The sequence below is a fragment of the Pleurodeles waltl genome, chromosome 4_2 (genome assembly GCF_031143425.1).
Source record: "Pleurodeles waltl isolate 20211129_DDA chromosome 4_2, aPleWal1.hap1.20221129, whole genome shotgun sequence".
NCBI classification, from domain to species: domain Eukaryota; kingdom Metazoa; phylum Chordata; class Amphibia; order Caudata; family Salamandridae; genus Pleurodeles; species Pleurodeles waltl.
The window spans coordinates 110,021,043-110,041,562 of NC_090443.1; the positions used below are offsets into that span (position 1 = coordinate 110,021,043).

Sequence of the window (20,520 nt, forward strand, 5' to 3'; positions counted from 1 at the left end):
ATAATCAAATAAAAAAAACAGTTATAGCATTATTGTGCATAGAGCTTGTTTATTATGTTCCTGACAGAATCTTTTTATTCTTGTAAAAGACTGCTCACCCACCAATCTAGCTGGTGGCATGCTTCATCATCGGGGTCTCACCCCGGGTGCCTAGCGCTTACAGGGTGTGCTTCCACGCCTGGTTCCAGCTGAGTACCCGGGGACGAAATTAGGCAAAAGGCAGGTGACGTCCCTTGAAGACTGTGACTAAAGGGCTCGCCCACTCAGGCCCCCCATTAAGTGACACAAAAAGGCGCAAATTATCAAACGGAGCAATGCTATTACCAGTGATGGATCCGTGAGTAAACAGAATATCGTATTAGCATTAGTCTTAGTGAGATGATGAAAAACACAAAATAGGTCCTGGAGAAAGGCAATTTTGACATCTGCGGGGCACATAGCCCAACGTCTGAAACATGTCAACATTAAACTAGATGTAGGAGCTCCATACCTCACACGTAGGTTTGAATCATGTTGGAGACCACCAGTGTTATGAAAATAGGTACAATGGTACAAGGGCGCCCTCCAGGCAATTTTAACATCATACTGTTTCTAGTTTATGCACATTCACACAAAAAACGTCACCAAAACACCATCAATAAAGTGATACCTAGGTGTTCTGAGGTATTTGTAACAACAAAAGCAGCTATTGTGCCTCCTGTATATAGGGTACCTCAAAATAAAAAAATCAGCCACATTGTAGCAATATAATTTGTAGGATACCTTTTGAGTTTTGAACCCCTCATTCATCCCCATTACCTCCCTGAGACAGGTTTAATTGCTCACACGTGCTACCCTTTTAATCAAGTTCAGAATGGATGCACTTGTCCCAGTTTGTGACACCGTAGGAGGACACACCAAGGATACCAGTGGCAAACAACTTCACCCCCACTGTTGTGGCTCAGTAGCCCCATTATTCGCTAATTTTTCTTTTAAGTTTCGGCCAACTGACCTAAATCAAAGTTCCAACACACAAACAAAGCATTTCTCCCTGTTCTGATTTGCTAAACTTTAAGGTCCTGTCGAGGGCTTAAAAATTAAAACCATAGCTACTCACATACATTTAGTTGCTTCAAGAAAGTGTTCCAAGCAGCGTAATGTCAGTGTAATAACCTATAAATGCATTTTTCTGGTCAATTCTTCCATCTGCTGCTTTCTCACCACTAGACCAATTCGAGGCATCAATCTGGACCCGCAAACCTTTAAGCTGTCACATCAATGGTAGGGGGGTGGTGGCTTTGCATCAATGCAGAAAGTAGTGTTTTGTGATGTCATTGAAGCTATATAGTGCCTGCACGTGGCAATCAGTTTCTTTTTCTAATGCTTTCACAGCATATCTAGAGCTCACTCCCTCAGTAGTTTTCCTCTCACACTGATTGTAACCAGTGTAGTACAATTCTCCCCCACTCCACCCCTTTCAGAAACAAAATTGGGGCTCAAACCCTTTTATTGATTTTGAGGGACAGATGTCCATAAGGTACTCACATGCTGTTTGTCTTTAGTACTGGGATTGGACCACGACTCCCGGGCCTCTGCTTCCTGCCAGTGTGTTCCCTCCAAGGCCATAAAAGAGTGGAAAGCAAAGCTCTTTATGCCCAGGACTGGAGATGACCGTCAATGCTACAAACGCTTGAAGCATTGCTCCAGATCCCATCTTCAGGGAGCAAAAAGAAGAAACACTACAGAAGGGCAAGTCACCTCGTCGCTCTCCGTCTCCCACAGGACCCTTGTTCACCGAGCCAGTTTGACCATGGCGATTCCTTCCCACTATCCTCCCTCCAAGTGGCCCCACTCTGGACCTGGATCGGTCTCATACCTTCCCAGATACCTGATTGCCAGGACCTTCACAGCTGGAGCCTCTGGTGCCAGCCTTTCCAGAGTTTCTGGCACCAGGTTTGGATCCAGCAGTGTTCCTTAACGCTATGTGTTGGATCATCTCAGGGATCTCAGAGCCACAGGCTCCATATAGATTGCGATTTTTTTATGCCTTTGGCTCTAATTCATCTTGGTGCCGCACCAACAGATCCAGTGCCTCCTTCAACCTGCCTCTCTAATATATATAATGCCTCATGCAGAACAGATCCAGTAGGGATGCCCAAAATCGCCTTGAGGAAGAGAAGTATTGAAACTGACTCCATGACATTTTTGGCATGAACTCAGACACGCACTGCACCTGTACCCTTATGGGAATACTCAAGATAATTCTCAGGTATTTCAAGGTTTATCTTCTGACAGTGCTCTAGACACCTCCACAGAGGTAAGTGTGCAATCACCCAATAGTCCACAAATGCCTGATGTTGTCTCCCTTCACAAAGTTATGCATAAGGCTGCTAAATTGTTGGACCTAGTTTCATACTACAGAAACCAAGAGCAACATCCTCACTGAACTCCTCCAGTCATTCACTCCTGCGGCACAATCTCTCCTCCCTTTCAACAATGCAATTTTTGTGCCTTTCTGGGCAGTGTGGGAGCAGCCCTCTTCCGCTTCAGTGGTCAACAGGCTCTTTACCCTTTTTATCGCTCTGCCACATGGAAATCCTCCCTTGCTCTCAGCCCACCCTTCACCGGACAGTCTCGTCATACAAGCTCCCTGCTCTAAAGGCCAATTGGGGGAACCTTCCCAACAGCACCCTCTAACAGGGAATCTAAGGGTTTAGAAGCCTTAGGGCAAAAAGACTTCTGTGGGAGCATGGCCCTAAAATCATTGAATTCCAGCTGCCTCTTGGAATGTTAGAACATGCCTTATAGGATATGGCATACATGATGCTGTCTTGTGTCCTGAAAAACTAGAAACAGCTAATTTAGTGGCCTGGGTGAGGGGCACCTCCATTTCCATTCAAAGACATGCTTGCATCTACCATTTTAGCAGACGTCTAGGCGAATCTTCGAAAACTGCAGTTGGACAGAGCATGTCGTTTTGGCAATAAGGCTGATTCTTCATTGAAGCATTTAAAACCAACAAAGCTATGCCTCACTACTTTGGTCTCCAACTGCCTCCTCCCTCAAAAGACTTTTGCCAGTTTCATTGCTTATGAGGCTTCTCAGGAGAAACTTCCTTTCGTCACGGATAGCAATATGGTGAGATAGTAAAGAGGTATAACCACAGGAAAGTGCTGTGGATCTGCCCCGCAACCTTCCTCCTCCTCACCACCAGGCAAGGAAACCTTTGCTCCCCCAAACCTACTTGGAGCCTGTGGGAAGGCAGTTCTCCTGCTTTCTTGTCGCCTGAAAGGCCATTACTTAAGTCTTGTGAATACTTTAAATTGTGGATCAGGTTACACTCGTCCCTTCTTTCAGGCTCCAACCCATTTCTCCCTCTACCCTTCCAGACTACCTTGCCTTACTGCAAAATCGAGGAGCCATTACTCCTTTGGGAAAGAGTAGTGGAGGTAGTGTTGGAGCAGGAAAAGGACCAAGGATGTTACACGTGTTACTTACTCGTGTTCAAGGAGGATGGCAGTTTACTTCCGATCCTGGACCTCAAGTACTACTGGCGATGGAACATTGAGACTGGATGGTGTCCCTTGACATGCAAGATGTGTACTTCCACATCCCTATCCAGAGGTCACATCAGAAGTACATGTGATTTGTGGTTGGTTGTACATAGTACCAATTTATGGTACTACTCCTTTGCTTGACATCTGCACCACAGCTCTTCACAAAGGTGATGGCAGTGGTATTGGGCCATATCAGAAGACTGGCCAAACGAATATTCCCATATCGTGGCAACTGGGTGGTCAAAGCTGGTTTGCCAGAGGTGGTTGTTTGCCATCGGCAATCAACATCATCCCTATTGTTCGACCTAGCTTTTCAGTCAACAAGCAGAGATCTCACCGGCGGCCCTCGCACTTACTCCAGTTCATAGGGTCGGGACTGGACACCACCGTTCTCCACGTCTTTACTTCACTGCAAAGGATTGGCTACATTAAGTAGATGGTTCCATCTTTCCAGCAGGGTACATGAGATCTAGTCCTGATAATTCTAAGCTATCAAGATCTACTGGCTTCCTGCATCCTAGTCACTCACGTATGTTGCCACGAGGACCCAGTGGATACAGTATGGGCTTGGCCTGTCAGACTCCATTGTGAACTCCTCTAGTGCTGGAGCAGAAGTGATTTGGTTGGTGTCGAGTGGTATCTATTGCAAATCTTCACAGGAGCAGAATGATGCCTTGAACCCAATGCCTCTCTAAAGTTCTCAGTCCCTAACTATATTCTTATCTGGAGACAAAAAACTCTTAGAGGGGAAAGGGGTTGGGGATGAAATAATAGGCTGCCTCGTCCTCTACTCTGCACTCGTCTATCACTTTGCCTGTTGTTTTTGAGGACTCAGTGGTTACGTTACTCGAGCTGTAAGATAAAGCAAAACATTTACACTCTCTCTGACTAGGTCCTACCTTCTCTATTCCTTTTAACTAGGATTAATGTTTTCTTTATAAAAGTTAACTTATAGTGTGACCTTCCCCAGTGTAGAGTGGCATTAGCTTCTCCTCTGTGTTTGCAGTCAACGGTAAAACTTGCAATGAAATTTTATTTGTGGAGTTGTTTGGTATGGGATTATACAACTTTTGTTTTCATATTCTTTTCCCCGCTTCAGCACACTGGATTTGATTGAAAACGAGTATTGTAGGAGAAAACCTGTTTTTCACAATTTTCACATGACCGAAAACTAATGTTCTTGAAATAACTGCTCTTCCTGCTCTTCACAGTTTTCTCATGACTAAAATGAATGTTCTAGGAATTACTCCTCTTCACCTTTTGCATATGACAGAAAATGAGTGTTCTTGAAATAACAGTTCTTGCTGCTCTGTACTGTTTTCTCAGGACTAAACAAATGCTCTAGGAATAACTGCTCTTTACTATTTTTAATATGACAGAAAACAAATGTTATTGAAAATACTGTTCTTCCTGCTCTTTTCCTACTATTTTCTCATGACTAAAATGTTCTACGAAGTAAAGATTTATATGGCTTGAAAACGTAACGCTTAAGAATTAATTCTCTTTGTAGGAAAATGTCTCCCTTTTGCAGTTATTCCCCCCCCCCCCCCCCCCCAACACACACACACACTTATTTGCCTGATATTGATGCTGACATGACTAAGAAGTGTGCTTGGGACCCTGCTAACCAGGCCCCAGCACCAGTGTTCTTTCACTAAAAATGTACCATTGTTTCCACAATTGGCACACCCCTGGCACACAAATAAGTCCATTGTAAAAGGTACCAGTGGTACCAAGGGCCCTGTGACCAGGGAAGGTCCCTAAGGGCTGCATCATGTGTTGTGCCACCCTAAGGTGCCTCACCTAACACATGCACACTGCCGTTGCAGATTGTGTGTGTTGGTGTAGAGAAAAAGGCAAAGTCGACATGGAATCCCCCTCAGGATGCCATGCACACAAAATACTGCCTGTTGCATGGGTAAGTCACCCCTCTTGCAGGCCTTAAAGCCCTAAGGCAGGGTGCACCATACCACAGGTGAGGGCATAGCTGCATGAGCAATATGCCCCTACAGTGTCTAAGTCTATTCTTAGACATTGTAAGTACAGTGTGGCCATATTAAGTACATGGTCTGGGAGTTTGTCAAAACGAACTCCACCGTTCCATAATGGCTACACTGAGCACTGGGAAGTTTGGTATCAAACTTCTCAGAATAATAAACCCACACTGATGCCAGTGCTGGATTTATTACAAAATGCACACAGAGGCCGTATTAGAAATGCCCCCTGTATTTTACCCAATCCTTCAGTGCAGGACTGACTGGTCTGTGCCAGCCTGCCACTGAGATGAGTTTCTGACCCCCTGGGGTGAGAGCCTTTGTGCTCTGAGGCCAGAAACAAAGCCTGCACTGGGTAGATGTGCTTCACACCTCCCCCTGCAGGAACTGTAACACCTAGCAGTGAGCCTCGAAGGCTCAGGCTTCGTGTTACAATGCCCCAGGGCACTCCAGCTAGTGGAGATGTCTGCCCCTCAGACACAGGCCCCACTTTTGGCAGCAAGTTCAGAGGACATAATGAGAAAAACAAGGAGTCGTCACCCTCTAGCCAGGACAGCCCCTAAGGTGTCCTGAGCTGAGGTGACCTCTGCCTTCGGAAATCCTCCATCTTGTTTTGGAGGATTCCCCCAATAGGAATAGGGATGTGCCCCCCTCCCATCAGGGAGGAGGCACAAAGGGGGTATAGCCACCCTCCAGGACAGTAGCCATTGGCTACTGCCCCCAGACCTAAACACACCCCTAAATTTAGTATTTAGCGGCGACTCTGAACCCATGAAACCAGATTCCTGCCACCTACAAGGAGGACTGCTGGCCTGCATGCCCCGCAGAGACGACGGAGACAACTGACTTGGCCCCAGCCCTACCGGCCTGTTCCCAGACTCAAAGAACCTGCATAGCAACGCATCCAGCAGGACCAGCGACCTGAGAACTTAGAGGACTGACCTGCACCTAAAGGACCAAGAACCACCTGAGGACAGCGGCTCTGTCCAGAAACAACTACAACACAGCAACAAGAAACCAACTTTAAAGAGACTCCAACTTCCTGCCAGAAGCGTGAGTCTTCACACTCTGCACTCAAAGCCCCGGCTAGAATTCAGGACAACCAACACTGCAGAGAGGACTCCCAGACGACTCCGACGACGTGGACACCCTGAGTCGACGTCTCTGCACCCTCACGACAATGCCTGCAGGGAGGATCCAGAAGCGCCCCCCTGACCGCGACTGCCTGGTAACAAGGGAACCCGACGCCTGGACCAATCACTGCACCCGCAGCCCCTAGGACCGAGAGGAACCACCTACCAGTGCAGGAGTGACCAGCAGATGGCCCTCATCCTAACCCAGTTGGTGGCGGGCCCAAGAATCCCCACTGTGCCCTGCCTGCATTGCCAGAGTGACCCCCGGGTTCCTCCATTGTTTTCAATTTAAAACCCGACACCTACTATGCCTACTGCACCCAGCCACCCCAGGGCTGCTGAGGGTGTGTTTGGAATGCTTGTGTGTGTGTGTACAACAAATGCTTAACACTACCTTCTGATAAGCCTACTGCTCAACCACACTACCACAAAATAGAGCATTAGTATTATCTAATTTTGCCACTATCAACCTCTAAGGGGAACCCTTTGACTCTGTGCACACGATCTCTCACTTTGAGATAGTATATACAGAGCCAACTTCCTACACTCTCTCTCAGAATACTTTCTTGACTGCAACAATTGACTCAGGAAAACAAATGCACGAGTTCTCCAGAAAGGCTTCTCTCTCTCTCAAAATCTCCTCTGTGAAGTGTGCCACTTCAGAGGCTGCGTGCGCAATTCACATCACTCAGCTGTCCACAAGAGCTCATCTAGCTACAACACTAGAGTGGCAACCTTGACTCTCAGTGGCTGCCATTTTGAGAGCCCTCTGCTTCCAGGAAACTCTCCATAACGAAGTCTGCAGATTGTGCGAGTGTCGCCAAATTCGAAGAACCCCCAAAACCTGGAAAGGGGGTAGGGGGGAAGCAGGAGAAACAGAGTATTTCCTGACAGTTGGTGAACGAGGCAAATATGAGCTGCAAGATGACCTTCACTCCTCCTCTGGCCATGACTACAGTAGTGATGGATGCTTCCACCATAGGGTGGGGAGCCTATCTAAAGAATATGGAGATCAGAGGCCACTGGTCTCTGGAAGAACATGTCCTTCACATAAACCTGTTGGCGCTCAGTGCCTTCCTCCCCTTTTTCCACGGTTGGTATTTCCAGATCTTGATAGTCACCACAACAGTGCCTGGGAGTGTTGAGACCGGTCTTGGGCACACAAGCAAGTAATTTGGTTGCTTACCAGGCACCTAGCGAAGTCTCTAAATTTCAGAGTTGACAGCCTGAGCCAGTGTTACCTTGCCAGTCACAAGTAGGGCCTTCTACCAAAGATCGTCCAGGACATCTTGCCCAGTGGGCCACTTCTCATGTGAGCTTGTTCACCTCCTCCGAAAACGCTCAATGTCAGCAGTTCTGTGCCCTCAAGCATCTGTCAAGTGGAGCTTTGGGGGATGTTTCAATTGAGGTGGAACTTTCAGTTGAACAAAATGCCCAAAGTGGTGACTTCCACTTAGGTCAGTCTGTCAAACCTCCCAACCTTCTGTGCCTCATCCAATCCCACTAAGGTGGAGGAGGAGGAGGAGCGCTTGTATTGGTTGGATACTAGGCTGACAGTCAACTACTGTCTCAACCACAGCAAGGACATATCACTGGATAACTAGCTCTTGGTTGGTTACCCTAGTGGTAAGAATAGAAAAGCAGCACCAAAAAGGAACCGCAAAATCTGCTACACCATGGCCAAGAGAGACCCTTTGGAAGGACTTGGGGGCCCATTCCACCAGGGTCAAATCCACGACCTTTCCAGGGGAGTTACCATTGCAGAGACTTGCAAGGTGGCAGCATTGGTGTCCCTAAACACTTTTGGCAAGCACTACTGACTAGATTCCGAAATGGATAGTGACACACACTTTGCCAGAGCTCTTCTACATGATTTCCTTGTCTAACCATCCATCAACCCTCCTCCTCCAAGGGCAGTGTATTGCTCTGTAATCTGTTCTTCAAGTGAGGACTTTGCAGATATAAGTATCTATCTATCAGAAGAAATCTTTCTGGTGGATAGTCTTGCTTCAAACTCCGTATGAGCAGCCTGCCTCCTTGTTTGATGGATGTGTTATAGGGACAGGTAATAAGATTACACTTCTTCACTTGCTTCTAAGGCTGGGAACAGTGGATGGATTGTTACACTGGGGTGGGTACTGTGTGGCTTCAATGACGTCACTATAGGCCCCTTTCTGTCAGTGTGAGAGGTTTAAAGTTCCTGGATCCAGTCTGTTGCCTGGGATTGTTCTATGGGTGAGGAATCTGCAGATAGATAGGGTATCCATCAGAAAGATCATTACAGCAGGCAAGTAACTTTTTCAACTTGTCTGAAATCTATAATTCTCTTTACTTTAAAAAGTAAGTAGTACATCTTTACTATTAAAATGAAATGCTTATCTGGAGACCTACCTTTAGTCATCAACTACATAGTTACCTTCAAATCTTTCTTGATGGCTAACGAGTTTGAAACTTGTAACTATCTGATATTTGCAGCTTTGTGGACATTTTGTCTGCCTCTAGATACAATATTGTTTTGGGGACAAATGTTAGGTAAAGTAGGCTGTGATTGTGCAGCATAGAATATTTACTTGGTGTTCTTACTGGGCTGTTGAGGCGAGTGAGAACAGACTCTTTATTTTCTAACTTGGTGCGTTTTGTTGGCAAAGGGTATGTAGTCTGGGTTGCGTTTTGGTAATGACTGACAGTCAAAGTCAAATCATGCCTTATTCTGATTTAAACAAACCATAAGAGCACATTATTGCACACAATACATATATAAAAGACAGACGTATTTTTTTTGTAAAAAGCAAAATAGCAAAATCTTCTAAAAAACAATCGCATTAATAACATTTTAAAAGAATGATGCGCAAAAGACATCTCTAAAATTACAAGTCAAAGTAGAGCATTAAAAATACAGTATGCATAACAGAGCTTACAAATACTCTCAGTAATACCATAATTTGATGTTTCATAGTGGGTAAACTTTAAAATTAATTGCATCAATAATTGTGAACAGAAGTTTTAAAATCAGCTTAATAACACCCCATCCTTGATTAAGCTTATTAGACTGATGCTGCCATAATTTCTCAACTACTCTGTGCTATCACATTGCAAAGGCAATAAATCTGTATATGGTACTGCAAATCAGCTCAGTCTGGAGACAATGAAGGTTAGATAGAGCTTCTTTATACTTTCTAATATTAAGGTTTCACACTGGAGGTCTTAAAATGCGTAGACTTGACTCTTTGTAAAGATCACAGAAGAAAAGCAGATGTAATTGTGATTGGAGTGTCACAAGGGCATGGTAGCAGGTCCTGACTATTGTAGACATTGGATGGATAAGATAACAAATAGTGGGCTGTGCCAAGCCTAAATCTGACCAAATGAAACCTTTAATAACATGGTACTTTTGTCAGATAGGGTTCCGTGCCAGGAGTGGTGCACAGCTGGAGATACATTGTGACTGACTTTTTCCTTGATTCCAAGAACAGCCTTTTGGCTACACAATGAATTAACAATTCCCGGTTTACAATGCCCTTGGTTGATTGATTGATAAACTGCGGTTTATCGTACAGGTCATCGCTTCCATTTGCCCTTAGATCATGCTTTACATCAATGAACCACCCCAATTTGTTGAGCCTTTCTAATTTAAGACAGTCCGCTATCACTGCTTGGCTCAACGTAGCCTCTGACCTAGACCAAATCGACACTCACAACAGTTGGAGCTACTCTAATATCTTCCAGACTTTGCAGCCCTAACTCCTCATGCACCATTAAAGATGGGCTACATCTGGGAAGAGACAGAAGTCCCTGTAAAAAACAGTTTTCTTTGACCTGGAGGCGGAAGCAGTCAAACACCCACACCCCTGCGCCATAAGAGGTGGCTGAAACTGATTTTGCTTCCTAAATAGTAATGGCGGCATCAAGTGGCATGGCGCCCTAGTTTTGCTGCAGATTTGAATAGCGCAACTATCAACTTGTCCAGTTGCACGGACCTGACCCCTATCATATTTTTCCATGATCCAACATTACCAAATGGTACCCCTAAATAAGTAGAGGTGTAAACGCACTTAAGGGGCAGTGCCAGAGATGTTAGAAAAAGGAATCTTACTATGGAGTCGTCTGCACACCATGGCAAAAGATTTCGATTTATAGTGAGGAGGCCCAGGTAAGACATATAGGCAACAAACCTGACAATGACTTTTTTAAGCCCCTGTCCTGTTTTAGCCATTAGGCGTAGTCGTCTGCATATATTAACACTGGGAGTGGCTTAGTCCCCACCTGCCGGGATCATCATCTTCCTCTGACAAGTAATCCACAAGCCATTGATATAGAAACGGGGCCAACATACACCTTGTCTGACGCCTTTTCTAATTTCGATGGGGGCTGAAAACTCTGAGCCCAGAACCTTACACTTGCCTTCACATCTTTGTGTAGTTGCAAAAGCTGATGTATAATACCTGGGTTAGCACCTTTCTTGGCTAGCGTGTCCCACAACCTTCCCCTTACGACATTGTTGAAGTCTGTGCTAAGGTCCATATATGCCAAGAACAGACACCCTCCCTGGCCAGCACATATTTGTTAATTAGCAAGTGCAAGTGCAGGTTCAGGCACTGATCAATTGTTCCAAGCCCCTTTCTAAATCCATACTGGGCCGGTGATCAAATCTTGTTCTCATTTGCCCAGTTCTCCAGGTAATCCAGAATTATTCGCCCCAGTACACTCACGGTAAAATCGATTAAAGATATAGGGCCTGATTACAACTTTGGAGGAGGTGTTAATCCGTCCCAAAAGTGACGGATATACCACCAGCCGTATTACGAGTTCCATAGGATATAATGGGCTCGTAATACGGCTGGTGGTATATCCGTCACTTTACCGTCACTTTTGGGACGGATTAACACCTCCTCCAAAGTTGTAATCAGGCCCATATTTCGCTAACATTGAGGATCATGCCTATCACCCTTTTTGAAAAATTGCACAATAATAGCTTTGGACCAATATTTTAGGGGGGTCAAAAAAAATTGCTCTCTATTGGCAGAATTGGGGCCCAGTGTGTAAAATTACTCCGAAAGAGGTTGATTGGGACCCCATCTGGACCTGGAGCTTTATTGCATGGACACCTATCCACAGCTGCCGTGACATCCTTAAGTGTGACAGTCATAAATTTATAATTTGTGGTACAAAAGTCCCTCAGCATACAGCCTGAATGCTTTCAGATTTTAATGAACATTTGTGTACCGGTTGGATAACCAGTATGCTAAGCAGGACTATCTATTTTTAAGGAGGGCATCTGTGTAGTTGGGTGACAGAGCTGAGCTGGCCATCATTGTACTTGTCAGGATTACTGTCATGCTTATTGTCATTAAAGGTGATCTTCTACAGACTCTGCTTCATTTTGACAGAGTAAGATGTGTTTGTATGTTTCAGGATCTTAAATACCACCTTCTTCGAGAGTTGGGAGTTAATTGGTCCGTATCCTTCTTGGTGGCTTTTCAATGGACTTCTATCAGTTTTACAAGTCCTTCATATCATCTGGTCTTACCTCATTATTCGTGTTGCGTACAAGGCCCTGGTTAGGGGAAAGGTAAGTTGGTAAATATATCACACTTAATGTCTCCATAGACAGCCCATCTGTTTACCATAAAATGTCACTAGACTGCTACACTGCCTGCATTTTTGTAATAAATTAGTATGTTACCAAACTCTAATATGTTTTAGTAATTCTTTTTTTTAGGGATGATATCAAACTTTAAGCTTTTATGATGTATGTTATCATAAATCAAGGTCTGCAGTCTGCTGGGCCATTTTTTTTTTTTTTTTTTTTACAAAATGTTTATAGAGATAGAGTTGTCACGTGCCCATATAAGTTCCTGAACAGATTAGGAATTTTCCTAGAGTAGTTCGGACTGCATTATCCATTAATGTTACACAGTGTTTTTTTTAGTGTCTTTGTCCCATCCAATGATTCATTCATCAGTGTGCCTGTTTTCCATATCCATTTGATCTACCCATTGATATTCATTAGTATTCTGTCATCTTACACCATGGTTTATTCATCACTGTACATTTGTTAAGTCCAGATGCTCATTCAACAGTTTCTTTTGCCTGTGATTCCATTGTAAGTGGTGATTCAGTACAGTTTTTGTCCTATGTATGTTATTCCACAGGATCCATATGTTCCTGCATTGTTAATTTGGCATTGTTTCATTGACCTACGCCATTGTTTTGCTTTCCTTATCTTATGACCGAGCTGACAAAACTTCTCTGGAATGCAGTTCTTAGTTTAAAGAAGACATTTATTATTGTTACTTCACCACGAGGTTCCTGAAAGGCGAGATTAGTAGGTTGGAAGCAAACGTTTAAAAATAGTCGCATCATTGAAAGCAAAATATATCAAAGTACTTCTCAGTTGCAATGTACACAGCAAATACATGTGATTATATTATAGTTAACTTCAAAGCAAAGAATAAAAGTAAAAATCTCATCACCGTAGGGCCTATCACTGCTTGTCATCCTTCTCATGCCTGCAAATTGATGACTCCTGTTCAACTGCGAGAAGGAGATTTTCCACCCAGACGGGAGGCCAGGCAGCTGACGTCCGCTCCTGACTCAAGTCCTGGAGAATCTCCCCTCACTGCCGCCCAGGGACACCGTTAAAAAGCCTGGTCCCTTCCTCTCAGACCTGGGAAATAAAACAAGCCATTGGAGATTGGCCAGATCTCCTAAGCCTCTCCTCTTCCCATGGGTGAGCAGAAAGGAAAACACCAAATATACGCTCTCTTATCACGTTACGGAAATATACGCTCTCTTATCACGTTAGGGTTTTGAATTCAATTTGAAAAACACAGCTTGGTCTACCATGTGGAAAAACACAGCTCATCTGCAATGTCTCAACTGCAATGTCTAACTCCACGTTAAAGCCAATAGGCAGCTAACCTAAATACCAAATGTAATGTCTAATGCCATGTTAAAGCCAATAGGCAGCTAAACTGAATACAGAATGTAATGTCTAATGCCATGTTAAAGCCAATAGGCAGCTAAACTGAATACAGAATGTAATGTGTTCCTGATGAACATTGAACAACTAATATGCGCAGTGGTGAAAAACAAAGTCAATGGTCAAACGCAATTAATGGCATAACAGCTATAGTGTGTCAGTAGTGTCTATCTTGCTCTGTGGCTTCATGTGTAGTGTTCTCTTTATCTTGCTGTGGTTGGGTCAGCAGTTTCCCTTTAACCTGTGTTCTAATTCATAACATTATCAAGCATTGAATTCTGATGGATACTTCTAACTGCATATTCCTCACCTTGTGCATTTCTCTAGGCACTGGGTGGGATCTGAAAGCTTTAGCAGCGTCTGCTCCAGCATGCTGACAGGTGATGCTGTCTGACTTGGCTGCAACTTCATTGCACCTCAGAAAATGACCCAGAACCTTAAATAGGCACCACCCCTCTACCCTGGCATCACTTGCTTTTTTCCAGACCCTTTAGTGCAGATCCGGAGCTCTGCTCCTAAATGTATTTGGCACGTTAATTACCTCTAAATTATTTATTGCGAAGTAAGACTGTGTTCCAGAGATGTTTCCCCTGAAAAATACAGATTGCAAGTTTTGATGGCCCTGCAGGAACGATGTGTGTCATAGACCCATACAATGGCTGTCTTTGGTGTCTTGGATTCAAGCACAATTGAAAACAATACTGTAAGTGCTCCCTGATGCACTCACAGGCCATGAGGGAGCAGGAGGTGAAGATTTACATTGCTGATTGACTTCAGAGTTGTGGGCTCACTCCATTTCCAAGTTCAAGACCTGGTCCCACTCTCCTGATCCAGGTCCCATCCTGAGGTAAGTCGAAGGTGTAAAGTTGAGGGACAGGAGTCACATATTTGGTCCACCTCTTCACAGATCTTCAGATTCCGACCATGTTGTGCAGTTGAAGCAGGTGTGCTCAGAATTTACACAGCCAAAAGCGACTTGCGGCAATAAGAGGCCTTCCCGGGGCTCATGATACTGGATCCCCGGAGCACCTTACAGCACCACAGATCCTCGGGTGGCCACAGTCAGTCTTTTGCTGTCACTTCCCAGCAACAAAAGATCAGACAGTCTTTTGCTAGCACTCCAAAGCATCAATTTACCCTGTTTGGCCCTGCCCGACCTCCTGCTGTCACAAGACCATGCTTTGATACCCTTGCCAAAGGCCACATTGGTCCTGACTTTGCTGATGCTCGTTGCTGGGTTTGCACACAGGGCTGCTGAGATTCCTGAGCCACAGTTGCCTATTTAGAACTAAGACTAGTTTGTTCACTGATATTTTGCAACCTAGCCCTTCATCCTAGAAGCCATTACTTCCTTTTAATAAAGCCCTGACAGATACACTGACTGAAGCATGGGCAAAATCATTTGGTGCAGACAAAGTCACCCCATAGTGGGGGTGCTACTGACCTGCTGCAGGAGATCAAGCCTTTTTGACTCAGCATCCTTCCCTGGTAAAGTTTTGTCTTGCTGGCTTTGGCCTGAAAGATAATCCAGAATGCCTTTCATTCTACTGCACATGTTAAAGAATCTGGGCTCATCAACACACTTGGCAAGAGGAAATTTTCCTTTGGCAGCTAGGGCTTACGCTTCTTGAATGTGGCCTTACTACAAAGCAGATACACCTTTCCCCGCTTGGATTGGTAAGCAAAATCTTGCTTGCCATGCCTGAATTTTGGAACACCTTCATCCAGGTGAACTATGCTTGAATGGAATTAACAATGCATATCTTATATGTCTGTCTGGACACCAGAACCTGCATAATTTGTGCCATTGACACTAGGGTGTTCACTTGTCGTCACAGTTGGATTTGCACTAGTTTCCTGTGCCAGGCAGCTGATTCTGACCCTTAGAGAGTGCTTGCTTCTGGGGAGGGACAGAATGTGTTTGCTGGCTCAGCTGGGGCATATTTATCTTGGACCACTGGATTCTGCAGGTTGTCAGTCAAGGCTACATCCTTCCCTTTTTGTCAACTTATCATCCAATTCCTCCTGTTTTCGACCAGACATTGGTAGAACATGCCTCCATCCTTGCTAGAGAAATTCACTTATTACTTGCCAAAGAGGTGTTGCTAGAGGAGGAGAGAAGCAGCAGGTGCTACTGACTCTATTCCCGGGTGCCCAGAAACAATAATGACCAAGAGGGTTTTGATTTTCTGTTCCTCAATGCTTTCCTTTGGAAGGACACATTTACCATCAAGTCTTTGCTCTCTACAGTTAACACCTCAAGACTCAGAGACTGGATTTGCCTTCTGTTGGACTTTGGTCTCCTCTTTGCTTTTTCATCACTGCCACTACTCAGTGAGTTCTAAAGAGGGTCAGGAGAGACCAAAATTATTCTTATAGCCCCATGCTGGGCTCAGAGTGTGGTACTTGGTGGTCCTGAGCCTGGGTATTTGCCCCCTGCTCGTTCTAACTGTGTGGGATAATCTGCTGCACACAACAATAGGGTAGGGCTATGGCGATCCTAACCCTCAAAACCTACTCCTGTATCTGTGGAGATTAACCAGAACCGGTTAAGTTTCCTTTGACATACAGGCAGAGGTTATGGATGTCATCTTGGCAGTCTACAGACTGTTTACCAAGCAAAGTTGGTTGCCTGGTACAAGGGTCCGTCCCCTGCAGGCTAAATTTTCTGATAACCTTAAGTTCGAGGCATGTGTGGCTGTAGATCCACATGCTCCGCATACTCCTGCCACCTAGCGTTGGCTCTGGATGTGTGCCGGTTGGTTTTCTTCAAAAATTGTTTTTCGAGTCACAAGGTAGAGTGACTCATCCTTCTCAGTGATACTGCACATGGGCATTAAATCCGTTGTTAGATTGTTTTCTCTGCCGCTGGGTTCAAATGTGTGTGTGGTTATGCTCCGAATTGAGACCGTTGTCGGATATCTCTTTCAGTTCTATTCTGTTCAACATCTGCATTATCAATCTCATTTTCTTCTCTCTGCACATCGACCCATTGTGTCGATGTGACTTTGTCACACCCGTCAAGGGCCTCGCTCTTCGTCTCTGGTTCAGTTTTCAAAACAATGCTCTCCTGGTGATGGAACGAACACCATTTGGCTACAGTCCACGTGTTCTGCTAGTAGATCTCTCTCTCTCTCTCAATTCTGCATGATGAAAACACTCAGTGATAGTCAAGCACGCCGCCTTGAGATGCAGCGAAGATCTGCGGACGACACTCCCGACCTCTTTAGGTATCAAAAATTGGAGCAACATCCAGAGGCTCCAGTAGTCGAAGAGGCGTTTTCTGTCGAGAGCTGCTCGGACTCTGATCCCGAGTTTGAGTTCAAAATAACCAAGGTATTGATAGTCTTGCGCAGTGAGTACTGCACTTCCTTGAGTCGAACCTACAGAAAGGCTCACGATCAAGAGGCCCCCTGACTACCATGGTCTGCACAGAGAATCCGGTTTGGAAGCCCGGCCTTCCAGCTCAGTGCTGAAACACAACCGAAAGCTTCCTTGCTAACAACCTGCCTCCTGCTGGACACGACTGTCAGCTTTGGACCCAAGTGGCTCTTCAGTACTGAAACAATCTGGGTTGGAGCCGAAACCTTCAAAGTCACTGCCTAAAAAGGCTTTTGAAGCAGATTACGGCTGGCTATTCAACTTGCAAGAAAGACTGGACTCTAGACAACATCAAATCCTGATTCAGCCTCAAAGAGTTGTGGCCAAACCACCACCTTCTCAGCCACTACCTTCCAAGAGGCAGCTAATTTCAGCAAGCTTTAAATGTACCCATTCTAATCAAACCAAAAGTCTGACAAAGCCACCAGCCCTTTGCCTCCACCACTACCTTACCCACCTCCATTACCACCACCGCTTCCACCACCTCCACCAGACATGCCTTCTTCACCAGTCTGATGTAGAGCCATTAGAAACCTCCCCTCGGGGCTCCACTGGGAATGGCACTGTGCTCCCTGACACTGGAGACAATTCATTTCATGTACCCCGAGACACTGACCCCTGGGACTCATATGATGTTGACCCACCAGGGGACGCACCAGACCTGTACCCCGCTGGTGACACAACCACATACCAGGAGCTTATAGCGAGGGCAGCTAACTTTCATGGGATACAACTTAACAAAACCTATAGAAGAGGATTTCGTATTTACGACACTCTTTCATTCAGAGGCACACAATACCTGCCTATGTTAAAAGGCATGCTCCTCCATACGAAGGGCATCTTTAGGGACCCTGTTAGGGCACTTGTTATCACTCCCAAGGTTGATTAAAAAAATAATAATAATGAAGTCTCTCTCTCAGACCCTGTATACTTAAGAGGGCAAGTACCACCTGACTCCCTAGTGGTCACCCGTGCTGGAAAAAAAGCTAATTCCCAAGCATCGGGAGACACCACGTCGCCCAACAAAGCAAAAAAAAATTTATGTTGTAGGTATACGGGTTTCAGCTCAGTCTGCAAACCAGTGACGCATGGCCAATTCCATGGGCCTGTTAGCACGATACAGTTGTGCTCAGTGGCATGTGATAAAGGAACTCCTCCAACATCTGCCACATGAGCACAGGAAAAGGGGGCAGGAATTAGTTGCTGAGCGCAAACTAATATCAGACACATCAGTTGCACCCATGATTGTGCTGACACAGCAGCCAGGAGTATTAATACCAGTGTACTTCATAGACGGCAGGCATGGCTGTGAATTTCTGGCTTCAAGCCTGATGTCCAGCAGATTATTCTTAATCTAATTTTTGACAAGGAGCATCTTTTTGGCCCACACACCATTGAGACATTGGAAAAAATAAAAAAGAAGTCCTTTGGAGCCCTTCAGACCCCTACATCTAGGGGCTCCTTTCACCATTCCAACTATCATGGAAGCTCAGAGACCACCACTCCAGAAGCCTCCACCTCATACCAGTATGGGCAGAGCCAGTACTATCCCACAAAATCCTACTATGTGGGCTCTTATAAAGGAAACAGCACCAAGGATAGAGGTAAAAGTGCTTCGGCAACACTCAGTGTTGGATATTATCCACAATGGTTATTGTTTGGAGGTCATTACCAAACCTCCCAACATTCCACCTCACACTCATCGGCTCTCAATAGAATGTCAAACATTACTCAAACAAGAGGTGCAGTCTCCTTCTCCAAGAAGCAATAGAACACATCCTGTCCAACACCAAGGTCGGGGAGTGTACGCTCTATGCTTCCTCATACCCAAGAAGGATGATCTCCTCGGCAAATTATAAATCTAAGGCCACTGAACGAATATACTATTTCAGAGGATTTTAACATGGTCACTCTGGAAGATGTGATTCCACTGCTTCAAAAAGGTGCCTTTGACTACACTAGACCTCAGAGACGCATATTTTCACTTGCCAATACACCAAGCCCATCACAAATATCTCAGGTTTATGGTGGACGGGAAGTACTACTAGTTCAAAGTCCTTCCATTTGGGGTCACAACTGAACAACGGGTTTGCACCCAATTGACTGGCAGTAGCAGTGGGTCATCGCCCCAGACAAAAAAATATACGTTTCCCTTCCTGAATGATTGGCTTATCAAAGCTGCAACCCATCTACAGTGTCACTAGTATACTCGAGTAACAATAGACCTACTTCACAGCCTGGGATTCACAAACAATGTTCCTAAATGCCATTTACAATCTCTGCAGATACCATACCTGGGAGCAATTCTGAAAACACACATCTGGCTAGCCTATCCCAGTTATGCAAGATTTCACAAATTTCAGGCCCTCTTACCCCAATTTCAACCAGATAACCGTGAACAGTCATGTGTTTTCTAGAGTGATGGACTACTGTATCTCTATAATACCCCATGCCCATCTACACATGCACCTGTGGTAGGAATGTCTAGATCATCAGTGGTCTGTCATAGTGTCACCTACAGGATCTAGTGTTGGTAGGCCGCTAAACTTATTGCTCTCTGCAATGGTGGAATCCAAACAACATATTGAAGGGGCAGGCTCTTCTGGACCCTGTTCCTCACAGCTCCCACAATGGACGCCTCACTGAATGGGGTGCACGTCTGAAAGCTCTCACAATATAAGGTATATGGGACACCAAGAACCAGGGTCACCATATCAACTTCCTCGAGCTGTTCACCTAGCCTTGAAAGTGTCCCTTCCTCATTCCTCTCCTCATTCACAAGGTTGTCTTAGTCCGGAGGGACAAAATGACAGCTGTATACTATCTACAAAAACAGAGGGGGCGACACTTTCTCTGCAACTTTCACAGCTATTACAGGCCATCTGGAAATGGGCTCAGCATCACAACATTCACCTGAAAGCAGAGTATCTCACAGGCATGGACAATGACTTTGCAGATCTGCTAAGCAGGAGGCAGCAACAAGCCCACAAATTGGAACTCCACCCACAAGTCCTACCTCCATATTTCCACAGATGGGGGTTTCCTCATATAGACCTTTTCACAACCACAGAAAATGCAAAATCCCCAAACTTTGCCTCCAGGATGAGTTGGTCTGGGATATTTGCCTACACTTTTCCTCCTCTCCCTCGCTTTCCATTTCTGGTGTGGCTGCTCAGGCAAATGTCTCTCACAATGATCCTGTAGTTCCCACCTGGGCTCATCAACCCTGGTTCACAACACTACTTAACTTCTCCCTAGTTCCCCCAAAAGAAGCTCCCCAACAGGCTGGACTGTATCACTCAGAACCATAGAGAAATCAGGCGCCCGATCCCAAAACTCAACTTAGCAATTTGGCTCCTGAGGTCATAGAGTTTGGTTACCTTAATTTGCTGCCAGAATTTATGAACATTCTTAAAGAAGCCCGTAGATCTCCCACTAGAGGTTGCTATGTGGCAAAATGACGGATTTTGTGTGCTACTATCACTCAAAACAAA

General features: G+C 45.1%; 1 protein-coding gene across 1 annotated transcript in view; it reads left to right on the top strand.

The window, feature by feature from the left end:
- CERS5 (ceramide synthase 5) overlaps positions 1 to 20,520 on the top strand; it is a 659,392-nt gene that overhangs the window by 544,931 nt on the left and 93,941 nt on the right. The window contains exon 9 of the mRNA XM_069230878.1: positions 12,076 to 12,232. Coding sequence (XP_069086979.1) covers positions 12,076 to 12,232 — 157 coding nt within the window. The remainder of the gene's footprint in view (positions 1 to 12,075; positions 12,233 to 20,520) is intronic.